General features: G+C 46.9%; 1 protein-coding gene across 1 annotated transcript in view; it reads right to left on the bottom strand.

Moving 5' to 3' along the window:
• The window catches only part of LOC146026904 (laminin subunit beta-1-like), a 106,012-nt gene extending 88,278 nt beyond the window's left edge, over positions 1-17,734 (bottom strand). Inside the window, exons 1-2 of the mRNA XM_083157953.1 lie at positions 17,580-17,734; positions 12,865-12,961 (exon numbers count right to left, since the gene is read on the bottom strand). Of these exons, the coding sequence (XP_083014079.1) occupies positions 12,865-12,901 (37 nt within the window). The 5' untranslated portion in view covers positions 12,902-12,961; positions 17,580-17,734. The remainder of the gene's footprint in view (positions 1-12,864; positions 12,962-17,579) is intronic.
• Between the last annotated feature and the right edge of the window lie 5,992 nt (positions 17,735-23,726).

Genomic DNA, 23,726 nt, shown 5'->3' with positions numbered 1-23,726 from the left:
ACTATATACAAGCCACTGTCCTCATACTTTATCAGTAAGTGGTAATAACTATATACAGGCCACGGTCCTCATACTTTATCAGTAAGTGGTAATAACTATATACAGGCCACGGTCCTCATACTTTATCAGTAAGTGGTAATAACTATGTACAGGCCACGGTCCTCATTCTTTATCAGTACGTGGTAATAATTATATACAGGCCACGGTCCTCATACTGTATCAGTACGTGGTAATAACTATATACAGGCCACGGTCCTCATACTGTATCAGTACGTGATAATAACTATATACAGGCCACGGTCCTCATACTGTATCAATACGTGGTAATAACTATATACAGGCCACGGTCCTCATACTGTATCAGTACGTGGTAATAACTATATACAGGCCACGGTCCTCATACTGTATCAGTACGTGGTAATAACTATATACAGGCCACGGTCCTCATACTGTATCAGTACGTGGTAACAATTATATACTTTATCAGTAAGTGGTAATAACTATACACAGGCCACGGTCCTCATACTTTATCAGTAAGTGGTAATAATTATATACAGGCCACGGTTGTCATACTTTATCAGTAAGTGGTAATAATTATATACAGGCCACGGTCGTCACACTGTATCAGTAAGTGGTAATAACTATATACAGGCCACGGTCCTCATACTTTATCAGTAAGTGGTAATAACTATGTACAGGCCATGGTCCTCATACTTTATCAGTAAGTGGTAATAACTATATACAGGCCACGGTCCTCATACTGTATCAGTAAGTGGTAATAACTATATACAGGCCACGGTCATCACACTGTATCAGTAAGTAGTAATAACTATATAAAGGCCACGGTCCTCATACTTTATCAGTAAGTGGTAATAACTATGTACAGGCCACGGTCCTCATACTGTATCAGTAAGTGGTAATAACTATATACAGGCCACGGTGCTCATACTGTATCAGTACGTGGTAATAACTATATACAGGCCACGGTCCTCATACTGTATCAGTAAGTGGTAATAACTATATACAGACCACGGTCATCACACTGTATCAGTAAGTGGTAATAACTATATACAGGCCACGGTCCTCATACTGTATCAGTAAGTGGTAATAACTATATACCGGCCACGGTCCTCATACTTTATCAGTAAGTGGTAATAACTATATACAAGCCACTGTCCTCATACTTTATCAGTAAGTGGTAATAACTATATACAGGCCACGGTCCTCATACTTTATCAGTAAGTGGTAATAACTATATACAGGCCACGGTCCTCATACTTTATCAGTAAGTGGTAATAACTATGTACAGGCCACGGTCCTCATACTTTATCAGTAAGTGGTAATAACTATATACAGGCCACGGTCCTCATACTTTATCAGTAAGTGGTAATAACTATATACAGGCCTCGGTCGTCACACTGTATCAGTAAGTGGTAACAATTATATACTTTATCAGTAAGTGGTAATAACTATACACAGGCCACGGTCCTCATACTTTATCAGTAAGTGGTAATAATTATATACAGGCCACGGTCGTTACACTGTATCAGTAAGTGGTAATAACTATATACCGGCCACGGTCCTCATACTGTATCAGTAAGTGGTAATAACTATATACCGGCCACGGTCCTCATACTTTATCAGTAAGTGGTAATAACTATATACAAGCCACTGTCCTCATACTTTATCAGTAAGTGGTAATAACTATATACAGGCCACGGTCCTCATACTTTATCAGTAAGTGGTAATAACTATATACAGGCCACGGTCCTCATACTTTATCAGTAAGTGGTAATAACTATGTACAGGCCACGGTCCTCATTCTTTATCAGTAAGTGGTAATAACTATATACAGGCCTCGGTCGTCACACTGTATCAGTAAGTGGTAACAATTATATACTTTATCAGTAAGTGGTAATAACTATACACAGGCCACGGTCCTCATACTTTATCAGTAAGTGGTAATAATTATATACAGGCCACGGTCGTTACACTGTATCAGTAAGTGGTAATAACTATATACAGGCCACAGTCCTCATACTGTATCAGTACGTGGTAATAACTATATACAGGCCACGGTCCTCATACTGTATCAGTACGTGGTAATAACTATATACAGGCCACGGTGCTCATACTTTATCAGTAAGTGGTAATAACTATATACAGGCCACGGTCCTCATACTTTATCAGTAAGTGGTAATAACTATATACAGGCCACGGTCCTCATACTTTATCAGTAAGTGGTAATAACTATATACAGGCCACGGTCCTCATACTTTATCAGTAAGTGGTAATAACTATGTACAGGCCACGGTCCTCATACTTTATCAGTAAGTGGTAATAACTATATACAGGCCACGGTCCTCATACTTTATCAGTAAGTGGTAATAACTATATACAGGCCTCGGTCGTCACACTGTATCAGTAAGTGGTAACAATTATATACTTTATCAGTAAGTGGTAATAACTATACACAGGCCACGGTCCTCATACTTTATCAGTAAGTGGTAATAACTATATACAGGCCTCGGTCGTCACACTGTATCAGTAAGTGGTAACAATTATATACTTTATCAGTAAGTGGTAATAACTATACACAGGCCACGGTCCTCATACTTTATCAGTAAGTGGTAATAATTATATACAGGCCACGGTCGTTACACTGTATCAGTAAGTGGTAATAACTATATACCGGCCACGGTCCTCATACTGTATCAGTAAGTGGTAATAACTATATACCGGCCACGGTCCTCATACTTTATCAGTAAGTGGTAATAACTATATACAAGCCACTGTCCTCATACTTTATCAGTAAGTGGTAATAACTATATACAGGCCACGGTCCTCATACTTTATCAGTAAGTGGTAATAACTATATACAGGCCACGGTCATCACACTTTATCAGTAAGTGGTAATAACTATGTACAGGCCACGGTCCTCATACTTTATCAGTAAGTGGTAATAACTATATACAGGCCACGGTCCTCATACTTTATCAGTAAGTGGTAATAACTATATACAGGCCTCGGTCGTCACACTGTATCAGTAAGTGGTAACAATTATATACTTTATCAGTAAGTGGTAATAACTATACACAGGCCACGGTCCTCATACTTTATCAGTAAGTGGTAATAATTATATACAGGCCACGGTAGTTACACTGTATCAGTAAGTGGTAATAACTATATACAGGCCACAGTCCTCATACTGTATCAGTACGTGGTAATAACTATATACAGGCCACGGTCCTCATACTATATCAGTACGTGGTAATAACTATATACAGGCCACAGTCCTCATACTGTATCAGTACGTGGTAATAACTATATACAGGCCACGGTGCTCATACTTTATCAGTAAGTGGTAATAACTATATACAGGCCACGGTGCTCATACTTTATCAGTAAGTGGTAATAACTATATACAGGCCACGGTCCTCATACTTTATCAGTAAGTGGTAATAACTATATACAGGCCACGGTGCTCATACTTTATCAGTAAGTGGTAATAACTATATACAAGCCACAGTCCTCATACTGTATCAGTAAGTGGTAATAACTATATACAGGCCACGGTGCTCATACTTTATCAGTAAGTGGTAAGAACTATATACAGGCCACGGTCGTCACACTGTATCAGTAAGTGGTAATAACTATATACAGGCCACGGTCCTCATACTGTATCAGTAAGTGGTAATAACTATATACAGGCCACGGTCCTCATACTATATCAGTACGTGGTAATAACTATATACAGGCCACAGTCCTCATACTGTATCAGTACGTGGTAATAACTATATACAGGCCACGGTGCTCATTCTTTATCAGTAAGTGGTAATAACTATATACAGGCCACGGTGCTCATACTTTATCAGTAAGTGGTAATAACTATATACAGGCCACGGTCCTCATACTTTATCAGTAAGTGGTAATAACTATATACAGGCCACGGTGCTCATACTTTCAGTAAGTGGTAATAACTATATACAAGCCACAGTCCTCATACTGTATCAGTAAGTGGTAATAACTATATACAGGCCACGGTGCTCATACTTTATCAGTAAGTGGTAAGAACTATATACAGGCCACGGTCGTCACACTGTATCAGTAAGTGGTAATAACTATATACAGGCCACGGTCCTCATACTGTATCAGTAAGTGGTAATAACTATATACAGGCCACGGTCCTCATACTGTATCAGTAAGTGGTAATAACTATATACAGGCCACGGTCATCATACTGTATCAGTACGTGGTAATAACTATATACAGGCCACGGTCATCATACTGTATCAGTACGTGGTAATAACTATATACAGGCCACGGTGCTCATACTGTATCAGTAAGTGGTAATAACTATGTACAGGCCACGGTCATCATACTGTATCAGTAAGTGGTAATAACTATATACAGGCCACGGTCCTCATACTTTATCAGTAAGTGGTAATAACTATATACAGGCCACGGTCATCACACTTTATCAGTAAGTGGTAATAACTATATACAGGCCAAGGTCATCACACTTTATCAGTAAGTGGTAATAACTATATACAGGCCACGGTCATCATACTGTATCAGTAAGTGGTAATAACTATATACAGGCCATGGTCGTCACACTGTATCAGTAAGTGGTAATAACTATATACAGGCCACGGTCCTCATACTGTATCAGTAAGTGGTAATAACTATATACAGGCCACGGTCCTCATACTGTATCAGTAAGGGGTAATAACTACATACAGGCCACGGTGCCAATACTTTATCAGTAAGTGGTAATAACTATATACAGGCCACGGTCCTCATACTGTTTCAGTACGTGGTAATAATTATATACAGGCCACGGTCCTCATACTTTATCAGTAAGTGGTAATAACTATATACAGGCCACGGTCCTCATACTGTATCAGTAAGTGGTAATAACTATATACAGGCCACTGTCCTCATACTGTATCAGTAAGTGGTAATAACTATATACAGGCCACGGTCCTCATACTTTATCAGTAAGTGGTAATAACTATATACAGGCCACGGTCCTCATACTGTATCAGTACGTGGTAATAATTATATACAGGCCACGGTCCTCATACTTTATCAGTAAGGGGTAATAACTACATACAGGCCACGGTGCTCATACTTTATCAGTAAGTGGTAATAACTATATACAGGCCACAGTCGTCACACTGTATCAGTAAGTGGTAATAACTATATACAGGCCACGGTCCTCATACTTTATCAGTAAGTGGTAATAACTATATACAGGCCTTGGTCCTCATACTGTATCAGTAAGTGGTAATAACTATATACAGGCCACGGTCCTCATACTGTATCAGTAAGTGGTAATAACTATATACAGGCCACGGTCCTCATACTGTATCAGTAAGTGGTAATAACTGGGGGGGTGGGGGGGGGAGAGGGTTCCAACACCTCTCAAGGGCTTTGGAAACAGTGATAAAACAAACTGGATAGTTGTAAACAGTCACAACGGTAGGAGGGCCCTGCTCTATATTTAATCTATAGAACATTAGCAGCCCATTCGCACTCTTTGCCCAACAATTCCCGCCTTCAGAATATGATTGGCTCGTGGACCAATCATTGAAAAATAGTGCTGACAATCGAATGATGAAACTATTGATGGTATTCCATATCATAGTTTGTTAACATTGATGGTCACCAACAGGTTCACCATCGATAGAGAGCGCGCCAATGGCCATCCCTACTCCTCACCGATGCTGACTGTGCTGAGCTGGCTGGGACATCCCCGGACTACAACCATGCTTCCGTTCAGCATCAGTGGGGGGGGGGGGGGGAGGCAGAGCCAGTCAGCACTACAGATATGCCGCCCTCTGCAGCTGTATCGGGATGATAGGTCGAGAGTCAATGGGTGTAATTAATAGGGTGAGACATACAGAAAGTGAGAGACTTGGCAAGAAAACTCCAGGTTTTTTTAAAGCGGCAATCATTTACACTGCAAAATCAAACTGGTGTCGCCGTGTAAATGATTGCCGCTTTAAAAAAAAATGGATATTTCTTATCAAATCTCTCACTTTCTGAATCTCTCATCCTATTACATTTCCCCCTATATGTCAAACACATATGGTCAACGTGCACGGCCAACATTGTCCATACCGCAATAGCAAGAGCCATAGGAGGACATCCAACAGTGCTTGTACCTCATGCTTTGTCAGCTATAAACCACAATAGGTATCACCTGCCTGGAAGCGTTGCTACTCTCAAGCACATAACGCCATCTCTGGATGGCGTTATGTCTCCTGGCACCAGACATTCTGGGGAAGCTGGCATTGGGGGGGGGGGGGGGGGGGGGGGGGAGCCCTACATCATCAAGCCCCACCCTCATTGAAAAAATGTGGTGTACGTGGAGGGGGTGAGGTGGGTCTAAAATGACGTAAATTTTTTAGCCCCTTTGCGTACACTCGGGAATCATGGGATTTGCGGGTGGCTTGCCCACGCTTCCGGGGGGCTTAGAGGGGGACTCGATTTTCGGGAGCCTCCCGGCCATTCCACATAATCTGATTGGTTGCTACGAGCAACATCACCTCTTAATTTTTAGAGGTTTTAGTAAATTTAGTATATTCTACAAAACTGATGTACAGACACAGATTTTATTTTTGAAGGGGTTAATCTGACAATACCATGATTACAGTTACATCCATGGAGGGGTTAATCGGAATACCTTCCTACCTGTACAGAGAGCAGCTATGGAATGAGAGGAATGCAACAGGTTTACAAGCAAAGAGCATTAACCGGGCTAAACATTAGCTTGTACAAGGAGTGGTCCAATGACTGGCAAACAGCAGCCGTAAGAGGAACCACGGGACTACCTAACAAATGAGCCTTTATTACGGAGTTGGAGCTCATTTGTTCCTCTTTCCAGGGATATATAACCTTTTGTTGCGGGATAATGTCTCATCTGTTGTTGTAATGAGAAGCCTGGGTACCGGAGCATCTCATCTGTGCAGTGACCTTGACCTGTCCTTGAGCCACAAGCCTCACCAGTATCTGTGTGCCACAATGACCTTGACCTGACAAAGGCAGCAGAAATGAGCTTCAGCTCTTCCCTGGTAAATGTGTGACATGGTAAGGAACGTGTAACATAACGTGTGGAATTTAATAGGATGAGAGATTCAGAAAGTGCCAGATCTGGTAAGAAATCTCCAATTGGCAATCATTTCCATTTCAATCTCAAACTGGTTTTGCAGTGTAAATGATTGCCGCTTTAAAAAAAACTAGACATTTTGGTACTTGTTTCCGAGCACGGCGGCCAATTTCTGTACGTACTGAAATCGCATCGCATGCCGCGTTACAGTGACATGCAATGCGTGCGATGCGATTTCAGTACCACTCCCGCTCCCTGGCTCACTGTTAATCCCGCCCCCTGTCACATCCTCACAGAAATCACTCTGAGGTGATTTTCTGAGAGGAGTGGAAGTGTATTTGTGAGCTGGTGATTTATAGTTGGAGAATGTCATATTTTGTGAAATGGCTGCTTCGCTGAATTTGTTTTCATTGCCGCAGACGGAGGCGGATGTAATTGATTTTTTTCAGCGCCATCATCTACTACCGGTGGCGGCGAATTGCGCTAATGGACACATTATGCGCCTAAGTGTGAAGGAAGGTATGTGGCGATGCCATGTCAAGGTTTGTCCCAGGGTGCCGCTTACCCTTCCTCACCTTGGTGAGGTTCATATACTCATGGGCGCAGGAGCTGACATCGATAGAGTACAAAAAAACAGCTGTACTCTACAATTATTGGATGCGGGAGGCTTGCTTGATGGACATCATGGCGCAGCCACAGCGCCGTGTCGTGGACCAGATCGCATCGTGGAGGTGGATGAAAGCTTATTTGTGAGGAGAAAAAGCAATGTAGGCCGGATGTTACCCCAGCAGTGGGTTTTGGGGGGAATATGCAGGGAAACAGGGCAGTGTATCACATCTTAACATAAAATATAGGATGGGCAGAAATTATATAAGGGGGGGGGGGGGGGGGTGTATTTAAAGTGTATAAGTGGTGAAGTGTGATGGGCATAATATATAGATGGAGTGAGGAGGGTGTAAATGGGCACAAATTTAGGGGGTGGTGATGATGTAAATGCATAAAGGTTGGGGGTAATAAAATATGAAAGGGATCTACACAAAATACTAACAAATGTATAAGGGAAGGGGTGTAAGGGGCACAAAATTAATATTAAATTATTTTAAGTATATATACACATGAGGGATACATACAGTATCCCAGCGATCAGTTTGCGGTTTGCTGCTTAGTCATACCTCCCAACTGTCACGATTCCGTCGGGACAGTCCCGATTTTCGGGTCCTGTCCCGACGTCCCACCCGCGGCAGGCATTGTCCCGCTGCGGGGGGTGGCAGTTGGGAGACCCCCCAATCTAGTAGAATAGACGCTGTGCGCATGCGCACAGCGTCTATTCTCGTATGAAAATGAGGTTGCGGCTAATTAGCATAAGCCGTGCCCTCATTTGCATGCGCCCCGCCCCCTTTTCGGGCGCTCCTATTTCATCCAGACACAAGTTGGGAGGTATGGCTTAGTGTCACCCCCAGTAAGGAAACTGCTGGTATCCAAAACCCAGCACATTGCAGTAAGATTGGCTGCTGGGCCTTGGCCCCCCCCCCCCCTTTAAGCATCAGGACCCATAGCAGATGCATCCCCTGCACCTCTGATAGTTACTCCACTGGGGTGAGGGATGGGGCAGGACTAGGGGGCACCGGCAAAAAAATTTGCCTAGGGCATAAGTTTGGTTAGGGCCAGGTCTGCTTTGGAGTCCATTTATTAAGGATCGCCTGGGTGGAATATTACCGTCCTATCGCGGGAATGTATTACCCTGCACACACAGGGACAGGGTTCCGTGGTCAGCGCTGACAACCCCCTACACCAGGAGGTGCAGGACGGATCGCAGCAGGTCCTGATGCATTCAAAAGATACTTAATATTTGCGCCTAAACTGTTTAGCCGCAAATATTAAATGATAAATGAGCCCCTTTGTCACTAGGCCATGCCCTGTATTATGTCATCTCCATAAGATTAACAACAGGAAAATAAGGGGAAAGAAGGGATTATGGAGTCAAACAATGGCTGCTATAAATATAACAAACACAAAGGGTTATGTACCCTTTACAATGACGCTGACACAAGACATGGCCGGTGTGAATGTATATCACGCATTGAGAATTCAGACTGATGCTTAGAAGAACACTGTGTTCTTGTAAGAATGCAGGCAATGGACCAAGCGTGCATTCCTTTCCTATCCACTGCACCTCACAAGAATCACAAGACCTATATTCCATGCTTCAGAGATTGCAGCCCAACTATTATGTGATAGTTCTAACCCAGAGGAGAAATGACATCAGCTGAGTCCTCCAGAGTCATTGCTCACACCATGCAAAGGAGCAGATTTATTTACACCAACAAGTGCTCCTGCTTCAGAGCTAATACTCCTTTCCTGACCACAAATATGCACTTGTAGGTCACCTCAGGTGGGAAGACTATGGCAGTCTCTTGTCTCCTACTTCAGTCAAGAGCTTGCATTTCCAATAGCGATTATGGACTTACAATTGCCCTCTGTTAGTAATAGCAGAAGATCTGGTGATGGGAGGTCAGGAAACCGCTAGCGAAAACCCTGATACGAATGTTATTTGCTATCAAGGTTGATGAACATGGCATAACTGGTGTGTGAATATTCCATTTAGTGATCACTACACGATACGGGTATAGAGAACAGGGCACCTGATTAGACCAGTTCCTGTCCAGTCTCATGGTGTGAAAGTTTTGTCACAATAACAGCTATGAAGGACAGGTGGCAAGTGCACCACATGAGTGACAGTGTATGAGGATCCACCGCAATACTAGCCACGGACGATAGGTTGCAGTGCAACACCATCACTGACACCACTGTGTGAGTATCCACCGAAATAACAGCAATAGATGACCGGTGGCAGTGCACCAGAATTACTGACACCATGTGAAGATCCAAAAAATACTAGCTGAAGATGATAATCGATATTGACAGTGGCACAAGCAGATCTTCTGATAAACGTCAAATAAATCAGGACTAGCAGGCTTCATCCATCTCAATGGAGCCACAGAAGGCCGACTGTCTTACCAAGCAATTCAGAAGCTCAGATTAAATTGGTATTCCTCAATTGGTACTTGACAGATTTTTGTTGTATGTGCTTGTTCATTGAGCTATTATCCTCATAATTATACCTTCTTCAACCCATGGACTTCAGCAATGCTTCTCATTATTGTACCTTCTCCAACCCATGGACTTCAGCTATACTCCTCAATATTGTACCTTCTCCAACCCATGGACTTCAGCTATGCTCCTCATTATTGTACCTTCTCCAACCCATGGACTTCAGCTATACTCCTCATTATTGTACCTTCTCCAACCCATGGACTTCAGCTATGCTTCTCATTATTGTACCTTCTCCAACCCATGGACTTCAGCTATACTCCTCAATATTGTACCTTCTCCAACCCATGGACTTCAGCTATGCTCCTCATTATTGTACCTTCTCCAACCCATGGACTTCAGCTATGCTTCTCATTATTGTACCTTCTCCAACCCATGGACTTCAGCTATGCTTCTCATTATTGTACCTTCTCCAACCCATGGACTTCAGCTATACTCCTCATTATTGTACCTTCTCCAACCCATGGACTTCAGCTATGCTTCTCATTATTGTACCTTCTCCAACCCATGGACTTCAGCAATGCTTCTCATTATTGTACCTTCTCCAACCCATGGACTTCAGCAATGCTTCTCATTATTGTACCTTCTCCAACCCATGGACTTCAGCTATGCTTCTCATTATTGTACCTTCTCCAACCATGGACTTCAGCTATGCTCCTCATTATTGTACCTTCTCCAACCCATGAACTTCACCAATGCTTCTCATTATTGTACCTTCTCCAACCCATGGACTTCAGCTATACTCCTCATTATTGTACCTTCTCCAACCCATGGACTTCAGCTATGCTTCTCATTATTGTACCTTCTCCAACCCATGGACTTCAGCTATACTCCTCAATATTGTACCTTCTCCAACCCATGGACTTCAGCTATGCTCCTCATTATTGTACCTTCTCCAACCCATGGACTTCAGCTATACTCCTCATTATTGTACCTTCTCCAACCCATGGACTTCAGCTATGCTTCTCATTATTGTACCTTCTCCAACCCATGGACTTCAGCTATACTCCTCATTATTGTACCTTCTCCAACCCATGGACTTCAGCTATGCTTCTCATTATTGTACCTTCTCCAACCCATGGACTTCAGCAATGCTTCTCATTATTGTACCTTCTCCAACCCATGGACTTCAGCTATGCTTCTCATTATTGTACCTTCTCCAACCATGGACTTCAGCTATGCTTCTCATTATTGTACCTTCTCCAACCTATGGATTTTAGCTATGCTCCTCATTATTGTACCTTCTCCAACCCATGGACTTCAGCTATACTCCTCAATATTGTACCTTCTCCAACCCATGGACTTCAGCTATGCTCCTCATTATTGTACCTTCTCCAACCCATGGACTTCAGCTATACTCCTCATTATTGTACCTTCTCCAACCCATGGACTTCAGCTATGCTTCTCATTATTGTACCTTCTCCAACCCATGGACTTCAGCTATACTCCTCATTATTGTACCTTCTCCAACCCATGGACTTCAGCTATGCTTCTCATTATTGTACCTTCTCCAACCCATGGACTTCAGCAATGCTTCTCATTATTGTACCTTCTCCAACCCATGGACTTCAGCTATGCTTCTCATTATTGTACCTACTCCAACCATGGACTTCAGCTATGCTTCTCATTATTGTACCTTCTCCAACCTATGGATTTTAGCTATGCTTCTCATTATTGTACCTTCTCCAATCCATGGACTTCAGCTATGCTTCTCATTATTGTACCTTCTCCAACCCATGGACTTCAGCTATGCTTCTCATTATTGTACCTTCTCCAACCATGGACTTCAGCTATGCTTCTCATTATTGTACCTTCTCCAACCTATGGATTTAAGCTATGCTCCTCATTATTGTACCTTCTCCAACCTATGGATTTTAGCTATGCTCCTCATTATTGTACCATCTCCAAACCATGGACTTCTACCCACCAACTTCATCCCTCATGATCCTAAAATCTCTAACTCATTGACTTCAACACTTTCCCTCACAACCATCCCTTTGACCAGCTAAGTAGTCCTCTTGAAAGCAGACAACACCATGACCCCTGGCATAAAACCTGACCATCTCTCATCCTAACCTACTGTTTATGCCCACTTCTTTCCCTTCTGTGTCACCCCGTCTGTCTAACCCTCCCCTTTTAGAATGTAAGCTCTCACGGGCAGGGCCCTCTCTCCTCTTGTGCCTTTCTTAGAATATATAAACCTCTGCCACCCTGATGATTGCTTCAGTGTCCTGTCCCCTGATGCAACTATCCATATTTACCATGTACTTGTCCTAAACTGTCTGTACTGTAATTTGATATGTGTTTTTGTTCCTAATTATGCTTTGTAAAGCGCTGCGGAATATGTATGCGCTATATAAGAACCTGTTAATAAATAAATAAAATAAATAAATGTATGCACATACCTTCCATCCATTGCACAGTTGATGGTATTAATGGCTTTGGAGGTGAAAACGTTGTTCTTTGACAGAGGTAAGTGGGTCTAAATACAATGTTTGGGGTAACACGACTTGCTATATTGCTACTCAGTTACCCCTGAAGTGCCTCTATCGAAAGGATACTACAATATTATACAATCTGTCTGATGAAAGAAACAAATGTATTATGCAGGAGAGGTAAGGAATAAGCAAGAGACTCACCAAACAGCAGGATACACACAAATATCTCTGTCTCCATATTGTCTTCCCAAGAGTCATCTGCACATGGGATGTCCACAAGTTCCCGTCAGCTTCCAATCTAAAAAGAAAACAAAATAATTTTATATATATATATATATACCCCAGATATAGGAGTGGTGATTGCAGTGATTGAATGCCCTATAGATAGCCTCCTTGTTCCTGAATGGCTGAAGGTACATTTCTCATGGTCTTGTGTAGACCCTGAAACTTTCCCTTCCTTACATAATTGTAGCTTTGGGGAAATCACATAAATATTACATTACTTGCAGGATAAAGCGTTGAATGAATGACTTTGCCACCCACCAAGACAACATGTCCCATTCAGTATACAGTCTCGCCCTAATCCGCCCCCCAGCTCATATATGGATCCACCCTCCCAGCATGCTCTGGTCATGGATGGGTCAGTAGCAATAGGTCTGCTGATTACAGAGTACATTCATGGGCGCATCAGTTGCTGTGACTCCTAGACTGGTACAAAATCACTTCCAGCTTCATATGCTGCACAGCAAACACAGGGAAGGGACTGATTAGGGTGGCAAATCCTGGGATCGAAGTCCCGGGATTTCGGTATTAGACTGCGCATGCGGAGTCTAATGCTGGGCAGTGTCTGAGCAATTGCTCAAATGCTGTCCGGCTGTTCCCAACACACCACCAACCTCTGCACAGCGTGAGGTGGTGTTAAAGGTCACACTGCGCAGGGCGCACTCAATCACCACCTGCCCTGCTGCCGCTGGCCGGCTGCTCAGTGCGGCACCCCTGCACTCCCTACCCCGCTCACCAGCTGCAGCGCCTGTCCCTCTCCCAGCTCAGTGCTTGTGCTGGGCTGTAGAGAGAGGCTGCTGCAGCTGTCCCTCTCCCCAGCTCAGTGCGTGTGCTGGGCTGTAGAGAGAGGCTGCTGCAGCTGTCCCTCTCCCCAGCTCAGTGCGTGTGCTGGGCTGTAGAGAGAGGCTGCTGCAGCTGTCCCTCTCCCCAGCTCAGTGCGTGTGCTGGGCTGTAGAGAGAGGCTGCTGCAGCTGACCCTCTCCCAGCTCAGTGCGTGTGCTGGGCTGTAGAGAGAGGCTGCTGCAGCTGTCCCTCTCCCCAGCTCAGTGCGTGTGCTGGGCTGTAGAGAGAGGCTGCTGCAGCTGTCCCTCTCCCCAGCTCAGTGCGTGTGCTGGGCTGTAGAAAGGCTGCTGCAGCTGTCCCTCTCCCCAGCTCAGTGCGTGTGCTGGGCTGTAGAGAGAGGCTGCTGCAGCTGTCCCTCTCCCCAGCTCAGTGCGTGTGCTGGGCTGTAGAGAGAGGCTGCTGCAGCTGTCCCTCTCCCCAGCTCAGTGCGTGTGCTGGGCTGTAGAGAGAGGCTGCTGCAGCTGTCCCTCTCCCCAGCTCAGTGCTTGTGCTGGGCTGTAGAGAGAGGCTGCTGCAGCTGTCCCACTCCCCAGCTCAGTGCTTGTGCTGGGCTGTAGAGAGAGGCTGCTGCAGCTGTCCCTCTCCCCAGCTCAGTGCGTGTGCTGGGCTGTAGAGAGAGGCTGCTGCAGCTGTCCCTCTCCCCAGCTCAGTGCGTGTGCTGGGCTGTAGAGAGAGGCTGCTGCAGCTGTCCCTCTCCCCAGCTCAGTGCGTGTGCTGGGCTGTAGAGAGAGGCTGCTGCAGCTGTCCCTCTCCCCAGCTCAGTGCGTGTGCTGGGCTGTAGAGAGAGGCTGCTGCAGCTGTCCCTCTCCCCAGCTCAGTGCGTGTGCTGGGCTGTAGAGAGAGGCTGCTGCAGCTGTCCCTCTCCCCAGCTCAGTGCGTGTGCTGGGCTGTAGAGAGAGGCTGCTGCAGCTGTCCCTCTCCCCAGCTCAGTGTGTGTGCTGGGCTGTAGAGAGAGGCTGCTGCAGCTGTCCCTCTCCCCAGCTCAGTGCGTGTGCTGGGCTGTAGAGAGAGGCTGCTGCAGCTGTCCCTCTCCCCAGCTCAGTGCGTGTGCTGGGCTGTAGAGAGAGGCTGCTGCAGCTGTCCCTCTCCCCAGCTCAGTGCGTGTGCTGGGCTGTAGAGAGAGGCTGCTGCAGCTGTCCCTCTCCCCAGCTCAGAGCGTGTTCTGGGCTGTAGAGAGAGGCTGCTGCAGCTGTCCCTCTCCCCAGCTCAGTGCGTGTGCTGGGCTGTAGAGAGAGGCTGCTGCAGCTGTCCCTCTCCCCAGCTCAGTGCGTGTGCTGGGCTGTAGAGAGAGGCTGCTGCAGCTGTCCCTCTCCCCAGCTCAGAGCGTGTGCTGGGCTGTAGAGAGAGGCTGCTGCAGCTGTCCCTCTCCCCAGCTCAGTGCGTGTGCTGGGCTGTAGAGAGAGGCTGCTGCAGCTGTCCCTCTCCCCAGCTCAGTGCTTGTGCTGGGCTGTAGAGAGAGGCTGCTGCAGCTGTCCCTCTCCCCAGCTCAGTGCGTGTGCTGGGCTGTAGAGAGAGGCTGCTGCAGCTGTCCCTCTCCCCAGCTCAGTGCGTGTGCTGGGCTGTAGAGAGAGGCTGCTGCAGCTGTCCCTCTCCCCAGCTCAGAGCGTGTTCTGGGCTGTAGAGAGAGGCTGCTGCAGCTGTCCCTCTCCCCAGCTCAGTGCGTGTGCTGGGCTGTAGAGAGAGGCTGCTGCAGCTGTCCCTCTCCCCAGCTCAGTGCGTGTGCTGGGCTGTAGAGAGAGGCTGCTGCAGCTGTCCCTCTCCCCAGCTCAGAGCGTGTGCTGGGCTGTAGAGAGAGGCTGCTGCAGCTGTCCCTCTCCCCAGCTCAGTGCGTGTGCTGGGCTGTAGAGAGAGGCTGCTGCAGCTGTCCCTCTCCCCAGCTCAGTGCTTGTGCTGGGCTGTAGAGAGAGGCTGCTGCAGCTGACCCTCTCCCCAGCTCAGTGCGTGTGCTGGGCTGTAGAGAGAGGTTGCTGCAGCTGTCCCTCTCCCCAGCTCAGTGCGTGTGCTGGGCTGTAGAGAGAGGCTGCTGCAGCTGTCCCTCTCCCCAGCTCAGTGCGTGTGCTGGGCTGTAGAGAGAGGCTGCTGCAGCTGTCCCTCTCCCCAGCTCAGTGCGTGTGCTGGGCTGTAGAGAGAGGCTGCTGCAGCTGTCCCTCTCCCCAGCTCAGTGCGTGTGCTGGGCTGTAGAGAGAGGCTGCTGCAGCTGTCCCTCTCCCCAGCTCAGTGCTTGTGCTGGGCTGTAGAGAGAGGCTGCTGCAGCTGACCCTCTCCCCAGCTCAGTGCGTGTGCTGGGCTGTAGAAAGGCGCTCTCTCTCTCTCTCTCTCTCTCTCTCTCTCTGCAGCAGGGGAGCAGGACTAACAGTTGTTATTATGGGGTATTTTGTGTCGAATTTTGAGGGAAAAAATCTATTTATTCCATTTTGGAATACGGTTGTAACATAACAAAATGCAGAAAAAGTGAAGATATGTGAATACTTTCCGGATGCACTGTACATCACATATAATAAGGGGGAAGGGGGCATGCTTTTCGGTTGTAGTACACTAAGCACCGTGGTGATATTACACACGCACTGTAGTGTGGAATAATATTAATGGAGACAATGTAATATGGCATAACTTGAAATGGAGGGCATTTGAATGTGGCACAGTATGAATAAGGGGCACTGTAATGAAGAATAATGTGAACTGGGGATACTGTATGTCATAATGTGAATTGGGCGTACTGTAATGAAGAATAATATGAACTGGGGATACTGTATGTCATAATGTGAATTGGGGGTACTGTAATGAAGAATAATGTGAACTGGGGATACTGTATCTCATAATGTGAATTAGGGGTACTGTAATGAAGAATAATATGAACTGGGGATACTGTATGTCATAATGTGAATTGGGGGTACTGTTTGGCATAATATATACTGACTGCTTTACAATGTGACATAATTTAAACTAGGGAACTAACACGGCTCAGAAAATAAGAAATTTAGGGCACTGTCATGTGAAATCAAATGAATAACTGGTGCACAAAGGTGCCTCTCAGGAATCATTGGGACAGGGGACGCCTCTCAGGAATCGTTGGGACAGGGGACCCTTAAATGTCTTGCTATGAGGTCCAAAGAGGTCCGGTTACACCCCTGATTATAAAGCCTTTTCCATTCTTCCAGAAAAGCAATCTGTCTCTGGGGAATTTCATTATTAATGTAATTCAATTAGCGCAAGGGTTCTCAAACTCGGTTCTTCGGACCCCATACAGTTCACCTTTTCCTGGTCACCGCACAGGTGCACTCATTACTCACTGACACATTTTAAAAGATCCACAGATGGAGCTAATTATTTCACTTGTTATTCTGTGAGGAGACCTGCAAAACACACACACAGGTCCTGGGGACCGATTTTGAGAACTTGTGCATTAACAGAAGGACATGCCAAAATGATGCAAGATAACCATAGGTAGATAAAACCCATGAAAAGTCATCTCTGAACTGTATTCAGTTAAATATAAAGAAAAATTGTCCCCAAATGCCGCTAAACGGAAGACGCCTGCCTATATACACTAACAACGTCTTATATTATCCAGGAAGCTGTTACATCCTGGCTGTTATATACAGGGAACCTGTTGTGTAAAACACAGAATCCTCCAACAAAAGTTTCCAAGCAGAATGTTTAGGATCCCGGGTTCTGTGTCGTCTATGAGACATCTCATTAACCTCCCTTTGCAATTATTATTACTTATTATTATTGCGGATTGCAGTGACCTAATTCAATTCCTAAACAAAGTACAAGTTTAAATCTATTACCTTAGGGGGGCACGTCACTTCACAGACTTCTGTCTTCTACAGCCTGGGGGCAACGACAGAACTCAGGATCCTATCTCTCAGCCTTACGCTGAGTCTGATGGGGTCCAGCCTCCCAATGCATGGGGAGAGGGGGGGTGTGTTATACCAACTTACAGCGTGAGAACGCAGGCGATGGGAAAACAAACAAGCAATGATGGTGCGAGCGGGCGCATATAACGGGGCGGCCTCTCCCCCTCCCTCCAACCTGATCCTAAATGGAGTGATTCTTATTCAAATTGGTACTGTCACTGGTGAGCGGAGGTCTGAAAGGGGAGCGCACGGTTTCCAAGATACAGGAATGCAGAGGCTGATTCTTTCTGCTCCGGAGGTCATACACTAAGCCTCTGGCCTCCATCGCTTTTTATTCGCTACCGTACGTAGACCCCTTGCACAGGCCCTGGTTGCAGGTTTTACAGGACGGGAGGCAGCTGCCTCACCAACAAGCTGCAGAAATAATACCGGCCTCTCATTATAAATGTAATCTCAGTCGGACATTTATAAGGGAAGTGTGCCGGGCTTATTATCTGCGGTATAAGGCAGCCATAGGTTCTATTGCTGTTACCAGTTATTTATATAGCATACACATATTCCGCAGCACAGAGTATTTCAGTCACTCCCATTAGTCGCTGCCCCGATGGAGTTTCTAATATAACAACTTATATTGTCTATCGACAACCGACAATAAACCCGCTGTATGTCCACCCTGTGTTTGAATACACTTGCAAAGTTCAAATACAGGGAGGACATACAAACTCCACACTAATGCTTCATGATTGGGAACTGAACTGCGGTGAGGCAAAAATGCTAAGCACTGCGCTTCCGTTACATGAGCTGATATTGCCCACTTCTTCCTGGGCACAGCTAGAGGTGGATTTAGGAGTGAGGGTGCCTAGCTACACCCATAATGACCAGCCCCCACTCCCCCTTGCCTTATTTTAGTCAATAACTCACTGATTGGTGTGAGTTATTTTGTTTCTGTGCAGGGCAAATACTGGCTGCATTATTTTTACACTGCAATTAAGATTTCAGTTTCAACACACCCCACCCAAATGTGACTCTCTCTGCACATGTTACATCTGCCTCACCTGCAGTGCAGCATGGTTTTGCCCATTTTGAGAACAAATTTGTACTGTGATCAGATCTGTATAAGGGCCTATTTGTAATGCAATTGCTGGGAGGGAGCCGGCATGTGGTGAAGCCACCTGCTTGCAAGTGACCACCTGGGGCCACAGCCTAGCAAACCGGCCTGAATCAGACCCGAAGTTCCTCCTACCATAACATGGCCACGCCTGCATCCACAAGGTTACGCCCAGCGTTTCTATGCCCGCTCACACCCAAAAAATGCTGTACGCCCCCGTGGCCGACTCCTGCCCACCCAATACAAAACATATTTCCTGCAATAAAGGCGTTGACAGGGTAAGGGGGCGGAGCCTCTTACGGCGGTGTGAAGAGCGCCCGTCAGCATGACAGAACAACATAATAAGAATGTCAACACCAACGAACAGTGCAACACAAGAAATATAGGAAATACCCAAAAATAGGGGTCTCTTAACGTGATACAGATTTCAGTACACCCTCCAGTGCGACCGGCACTATCTCTTTCTTGTGTGTCAACACAAGAATTGGTCCGTTGGGCGCCATCTAGTGGCTACTGACATGCACAGCACTTGAATCCCCCCCCACGCCTAATACTCCTATTATATGGTTAGGTCTAAATTCAAGTGGGACCTTGTGACGTGACAGAGGAGGAGAGGGGGGCGGAGAGGAAGAGAAGAGGAGCAAGATTGGAACAAGAGACCCAAATGGACCCTTGCAGGCTCACTTCACTCACCCACGCTTTGGGCACAGTGGCTCCCGGTCTTGCTCCTCCCCCTGGGCGTGGAAGGTCCTTTAGGCCACTAGAGTTTAGCAGTACCTTTAGGATATATCTGTAGCAATATTTGTAATATGTTTTCTATGTAGCACAGCCTATAAAGTTGCACATTTTCTGTGTAACTACCCTACAGCAGCTATCTCAGTTGATAGAATGACCTTGGCTGATCCTTTTACTACAAATGTGCAAAAAGACATATTACCACATTTGTCATGTCTGGAGGCCACTAATTACTTAGGAAGGATTCCAGTGTGTCTGGGAGCCCTGGGGGCTGTTTACTTACCACTTTATCATTAGACAGGGTCTTCCTGGTTCTGAAGAAACATTGGGTGACATTTAATAGAATGAGAGTTTTTCGCACTTTTTAAAATCGCACCATATCGCCGCAAATCGCACTTTTTTCCCCGCAGTTTTCATGTGTAAATCGCATATTTAATGGAATGCGCATAAGCAGATAAAAAGTGCCATATGGTGCGATTTGTGGCGATTTTAAGTCATGGAAATGTGCACATTTCAAAACTTGCGATTTCTGGTAAAAAAAGAAAAAAAAAAACGGCGTGAGGTCCCCCCCTCCTGAGCATAACCAGCCCCGTGCTCAAAGAGCCGGTCCTGGTTTCATAAAATCACGGGGCAAAACAAATAGGGTTCCCCTTGATTTTATAAAACCCCGGTCCTGGTTCCTAAAATACAGGGGACAAAATGACTAGGGGTCCCCCGTATTTCAAGAACCAGCACCGGGCCCAACCAGCAACCAGGGTAATGCCAAAGCCGGGGGGAGACTTTTTATACAAGTCCCCCCCGGCCAAAGCATTCATCCCCAGTGGCGTAACTATAGCACCGCAGCCCCCGCGGTCGTGGGGGGGCGCTGCGCATGTGGGGGCGCCGGGGGGGCTGCTATAGTAATGCCCCTGCCCCCCATCCCCGCAGGCTTACCTGTCTGCGCGTCCCGGCTCCCCTCCTGGCTTCAATCAATTCTATGGAGACGGACCACGATAAAATGGCCGCCCCGTAAAGCAGACAGTTCTCTGAAACTGTCTGTGGTATGGGGGGGCCATTTTATTGTGGCCGGTCTGCATAGAATTATTAATTGAAGCCAGGAGGGGAGCCGGGACGTGCAGACAGGTAAGCCTGCGGCGATGGGGGGGGGGGGCACCAGGCACCGGCGGGGAGCGCCCCCCATTAACGGCGGGGGGGGGGGGGGGGGCATCGAGCTGATAAATGGTGTAAAAAAAAGATGAAAAACTATTATCTTATACCGTGGAACTATGAGTCCCAGCAAGCCTGCCCCGCAAGCTGGGACTTGGAGAACCACAAGTCCCAGCATGTGGGGCATTAAATGGGCCGCTGGCACTTGTAGTTCCACAGTAAAAGAAATAGTTAAATAAACACACTGACACCCATTTAAAATAAAACTTTAATACATACAAAGCCCACACATACTGATACTTACCTATCTTGAGCCCGTAGGTAGGTGCCTGGGTCCGGTCCGGTGGCTTGGTTCCGGGGCTGGTCCGGGTCCGGGGCTCCAGGGCCGAAGAGTCCGGGGTCCTGGATCCGAAGAAATCCATGGGGGACCTGTGGAAGGAAATCCTACTCACCCAGGTCCTCTGGCGAACATCCCGACATCTTCTCCGTCTCCGCCGCCTGTACACAATTGGAATGAGAGGCGCCTCCTGATTGGCCGCTAGGCGGCCAATAGAATCATTTTGATGAGAGGCGCGGAAGATGAAACATCTCTGCGCCTCTCATTCCAATTGTGTACCGGCGGCGGAGACGGAGAAGATGGAGAAGAAGTTGGGATGTTCACCAGAGGACCTGGGTGAGTAGGATTTCCTTCCACAGGTCCCCCATGGATTTCTTCAGCCCTGGAGCCCTGGACCAGCCCCGGAACCAAGCCACTGGACCGGACCCAGGGACCTACTGACGGGCTCAAGCAGGGCCGTTTCTAGAGGTGGACAAGCCGTACAGAAGCCCGGGGCGCCGCACGGCTTGTCCGCCTCTGATTAACAGGTGGGGCACACAGCAGCTACCACAGCGCTGCCGCCGCCTCCCTTCCTCTCCTTCTCCGCTCTCCCTGTCCGCTGCCATGGTGCCACAGGGCCAGGCACAGCTGAACTGATTAATCCCAGGGGAGGGGAGGGGAGCGCATCGCGCGTCTCTCCTTCCCCCTCGCTCACTGGGCTGTCAGCCAATTAGAGCTCGCGGGCCGGCAGCCAATCAGGAGCCAGCCCGCGAGATATGGCTGACAGCTCAGCTCCCCTCCCCTCACCCCGTCTGAGGGAGAGATGTGCGGTGGCCAGCCCTGGCGAACGTGAGGGGGATCTCCTCAACATCTTCACAGCGGACCGTCCGGAGCCTGCCATTAACTTGTCAGCACAGCAGATGATCCAGTACAGTGCAGCAAGTAGGTGGCTCAGCCAGGCTGCACTTTGTCTAAATCACTTCAGTCTTCTCTTGTCTATCCAGCACCTGTTTGCCTGCAGCTCATGTCCATACCTCCCAACTGTCACGATTTTAGAGGGACAGTCCCGATTTTCGGGTCCTGTCCCGCTGTCCCACCCGCGGCAGGCATTGTCCCGCTGCGGGGGGTGACAGTTGGGAGACCCCCAATCTAGTAGAATAGACGCTGTGCGCATGCGCACAGCGTCTATTCTCGTATGAAAATGAGGTTGCGGCTAATTAGCATAAGCAGCGCCCTCATTTGCATACGCCCCGCCCCCTTTTCGGACACTCGCGCGGCTAATTAGCTAATTAGCCGCGACCTCATTTTCATACGAGATTATTTCATACGGACAGAAGTTGGGAGGTATGCATGTCACATGGTGGCTTGTGGGCTGCTGGCATATTAAATAAGTATATTAATATACATCTTTAATATGCCAGCAGCCCACCAAGCCACCATGTGACATGAGCTCAGCTGCTGGGCCGGGGGGTAGGGTGCTCAGCCAGGCTGCACGATTTTACCATTGAAAGTTTAGGAAAGGAGGCTTTGCCATGCCCCCTTTCCCAGTGGTTATGCCCCCTTTCCTATTGTGTACCGAATTCTTCCCCTCAGATGTTGGAGGGTATGTGGGCGCATTTTGATTTCTTCGCCCAGGCACCTACCTATGGGCTCAAGATAGGTAAGTATCAGTATGTGTGGGCTTTGTATGTATTAAAGTTTTATTTTTAATGGGTGTCAGTGTGTTTATTTAACTATTTATTTTATTGTGGAACTACAAGTGCCAGCGGGCCCTTTAATGCCCTGCATGCTGGGACTTGTGGTTCTCCAAGTCCCAGCATGCGGGGGAGGCTTGCTGGGACTCATAGTTACACGGTATAAGATAATAGTTTTTCATCTATTTTTTTACACCATTTATCAGCTCGATGCCCAGGGGCATCGAGGACAGCCCCAGGCTTCAGCATGGGCAGGTAAGTTCTGGGGGGGCTTGTATAAAAAGTCCCCCCCCCGGCTGTGGCATTACCCTGCTGGCTGGTTGGGCCCGGTGCTGGTTCTTGAAATACGGGGGACCCCTTGTCATTTTGTCCCCCGTATTCTGGGAACCAGGACCGGCCCTTGAGCCTGGTGCTGGTTTTATAAAATCCAGGGGAACCCTATTTTGTTTTTCCCCGTGATTTTATGAAACCAGGACCGGCTCTTTGAGCTGGTTTATGCTCAGTAGGGAGAACCTCAGGCCGTTTTCTTTTTTTGTTTACTCTATTTTTACACCAGAAACATGCACAGATCACAATGATCTGTGCATGTCTCTTACCAATTCGCACATCAGACCCTGGTCTAAAAAAAGTGCGAATTATATAGACCAAAAAAAATGCGATTTCCGTCTGCGCATGCTATTAAATAAGCGATTTGTATACTTTTCTGTGCGAAAACATCTGGATGTGAATTAAGTGCGATATTTTAACGCACTTTTAGAAAGTGCGATTTATCGCCAAAAAAATGCGGAAAAACGGGCCGTTGCGCACCCTATTAAATGTGCGATTTGGCCAAAGAATGCGAAATCGACGTTTTTAAATATCGCAAACCCCCCCCCCAGAAATCGACTCCTATTAAATGTCACCCATTGACTGCAGCCCCTATATACATTGTGCCCTGGGCAGCTGCCTCTACGTGCTTCATAGTTGGGCGGCCATTTTGTAGAGCAGGCTGAACCAATATCCAGCCATTTAGTTCAGTGACTGACATAACTAAGGCATAAGGTACATAGGACAAACACGCATCACGTACACGCGGGTGG

Source organism: Crinia signifera, chromosome 8, assembly GCF_055691185.1.
Source record: "Crinia signifera chromosome 8, ASM5569118v1, whole genome shotgun sequence".
Taxonomy (NCBI): Eukaryota; Metazoa; Chordata; class Amphibia; order Anura; family Myobatrachidae; genus Crinia; species Crinia signifera.
The sequence above is the reverse complement of the archived record's forward strand: the minus strand, read 5'-3'. Positions and strand labels throughout refer to the sequence as shown.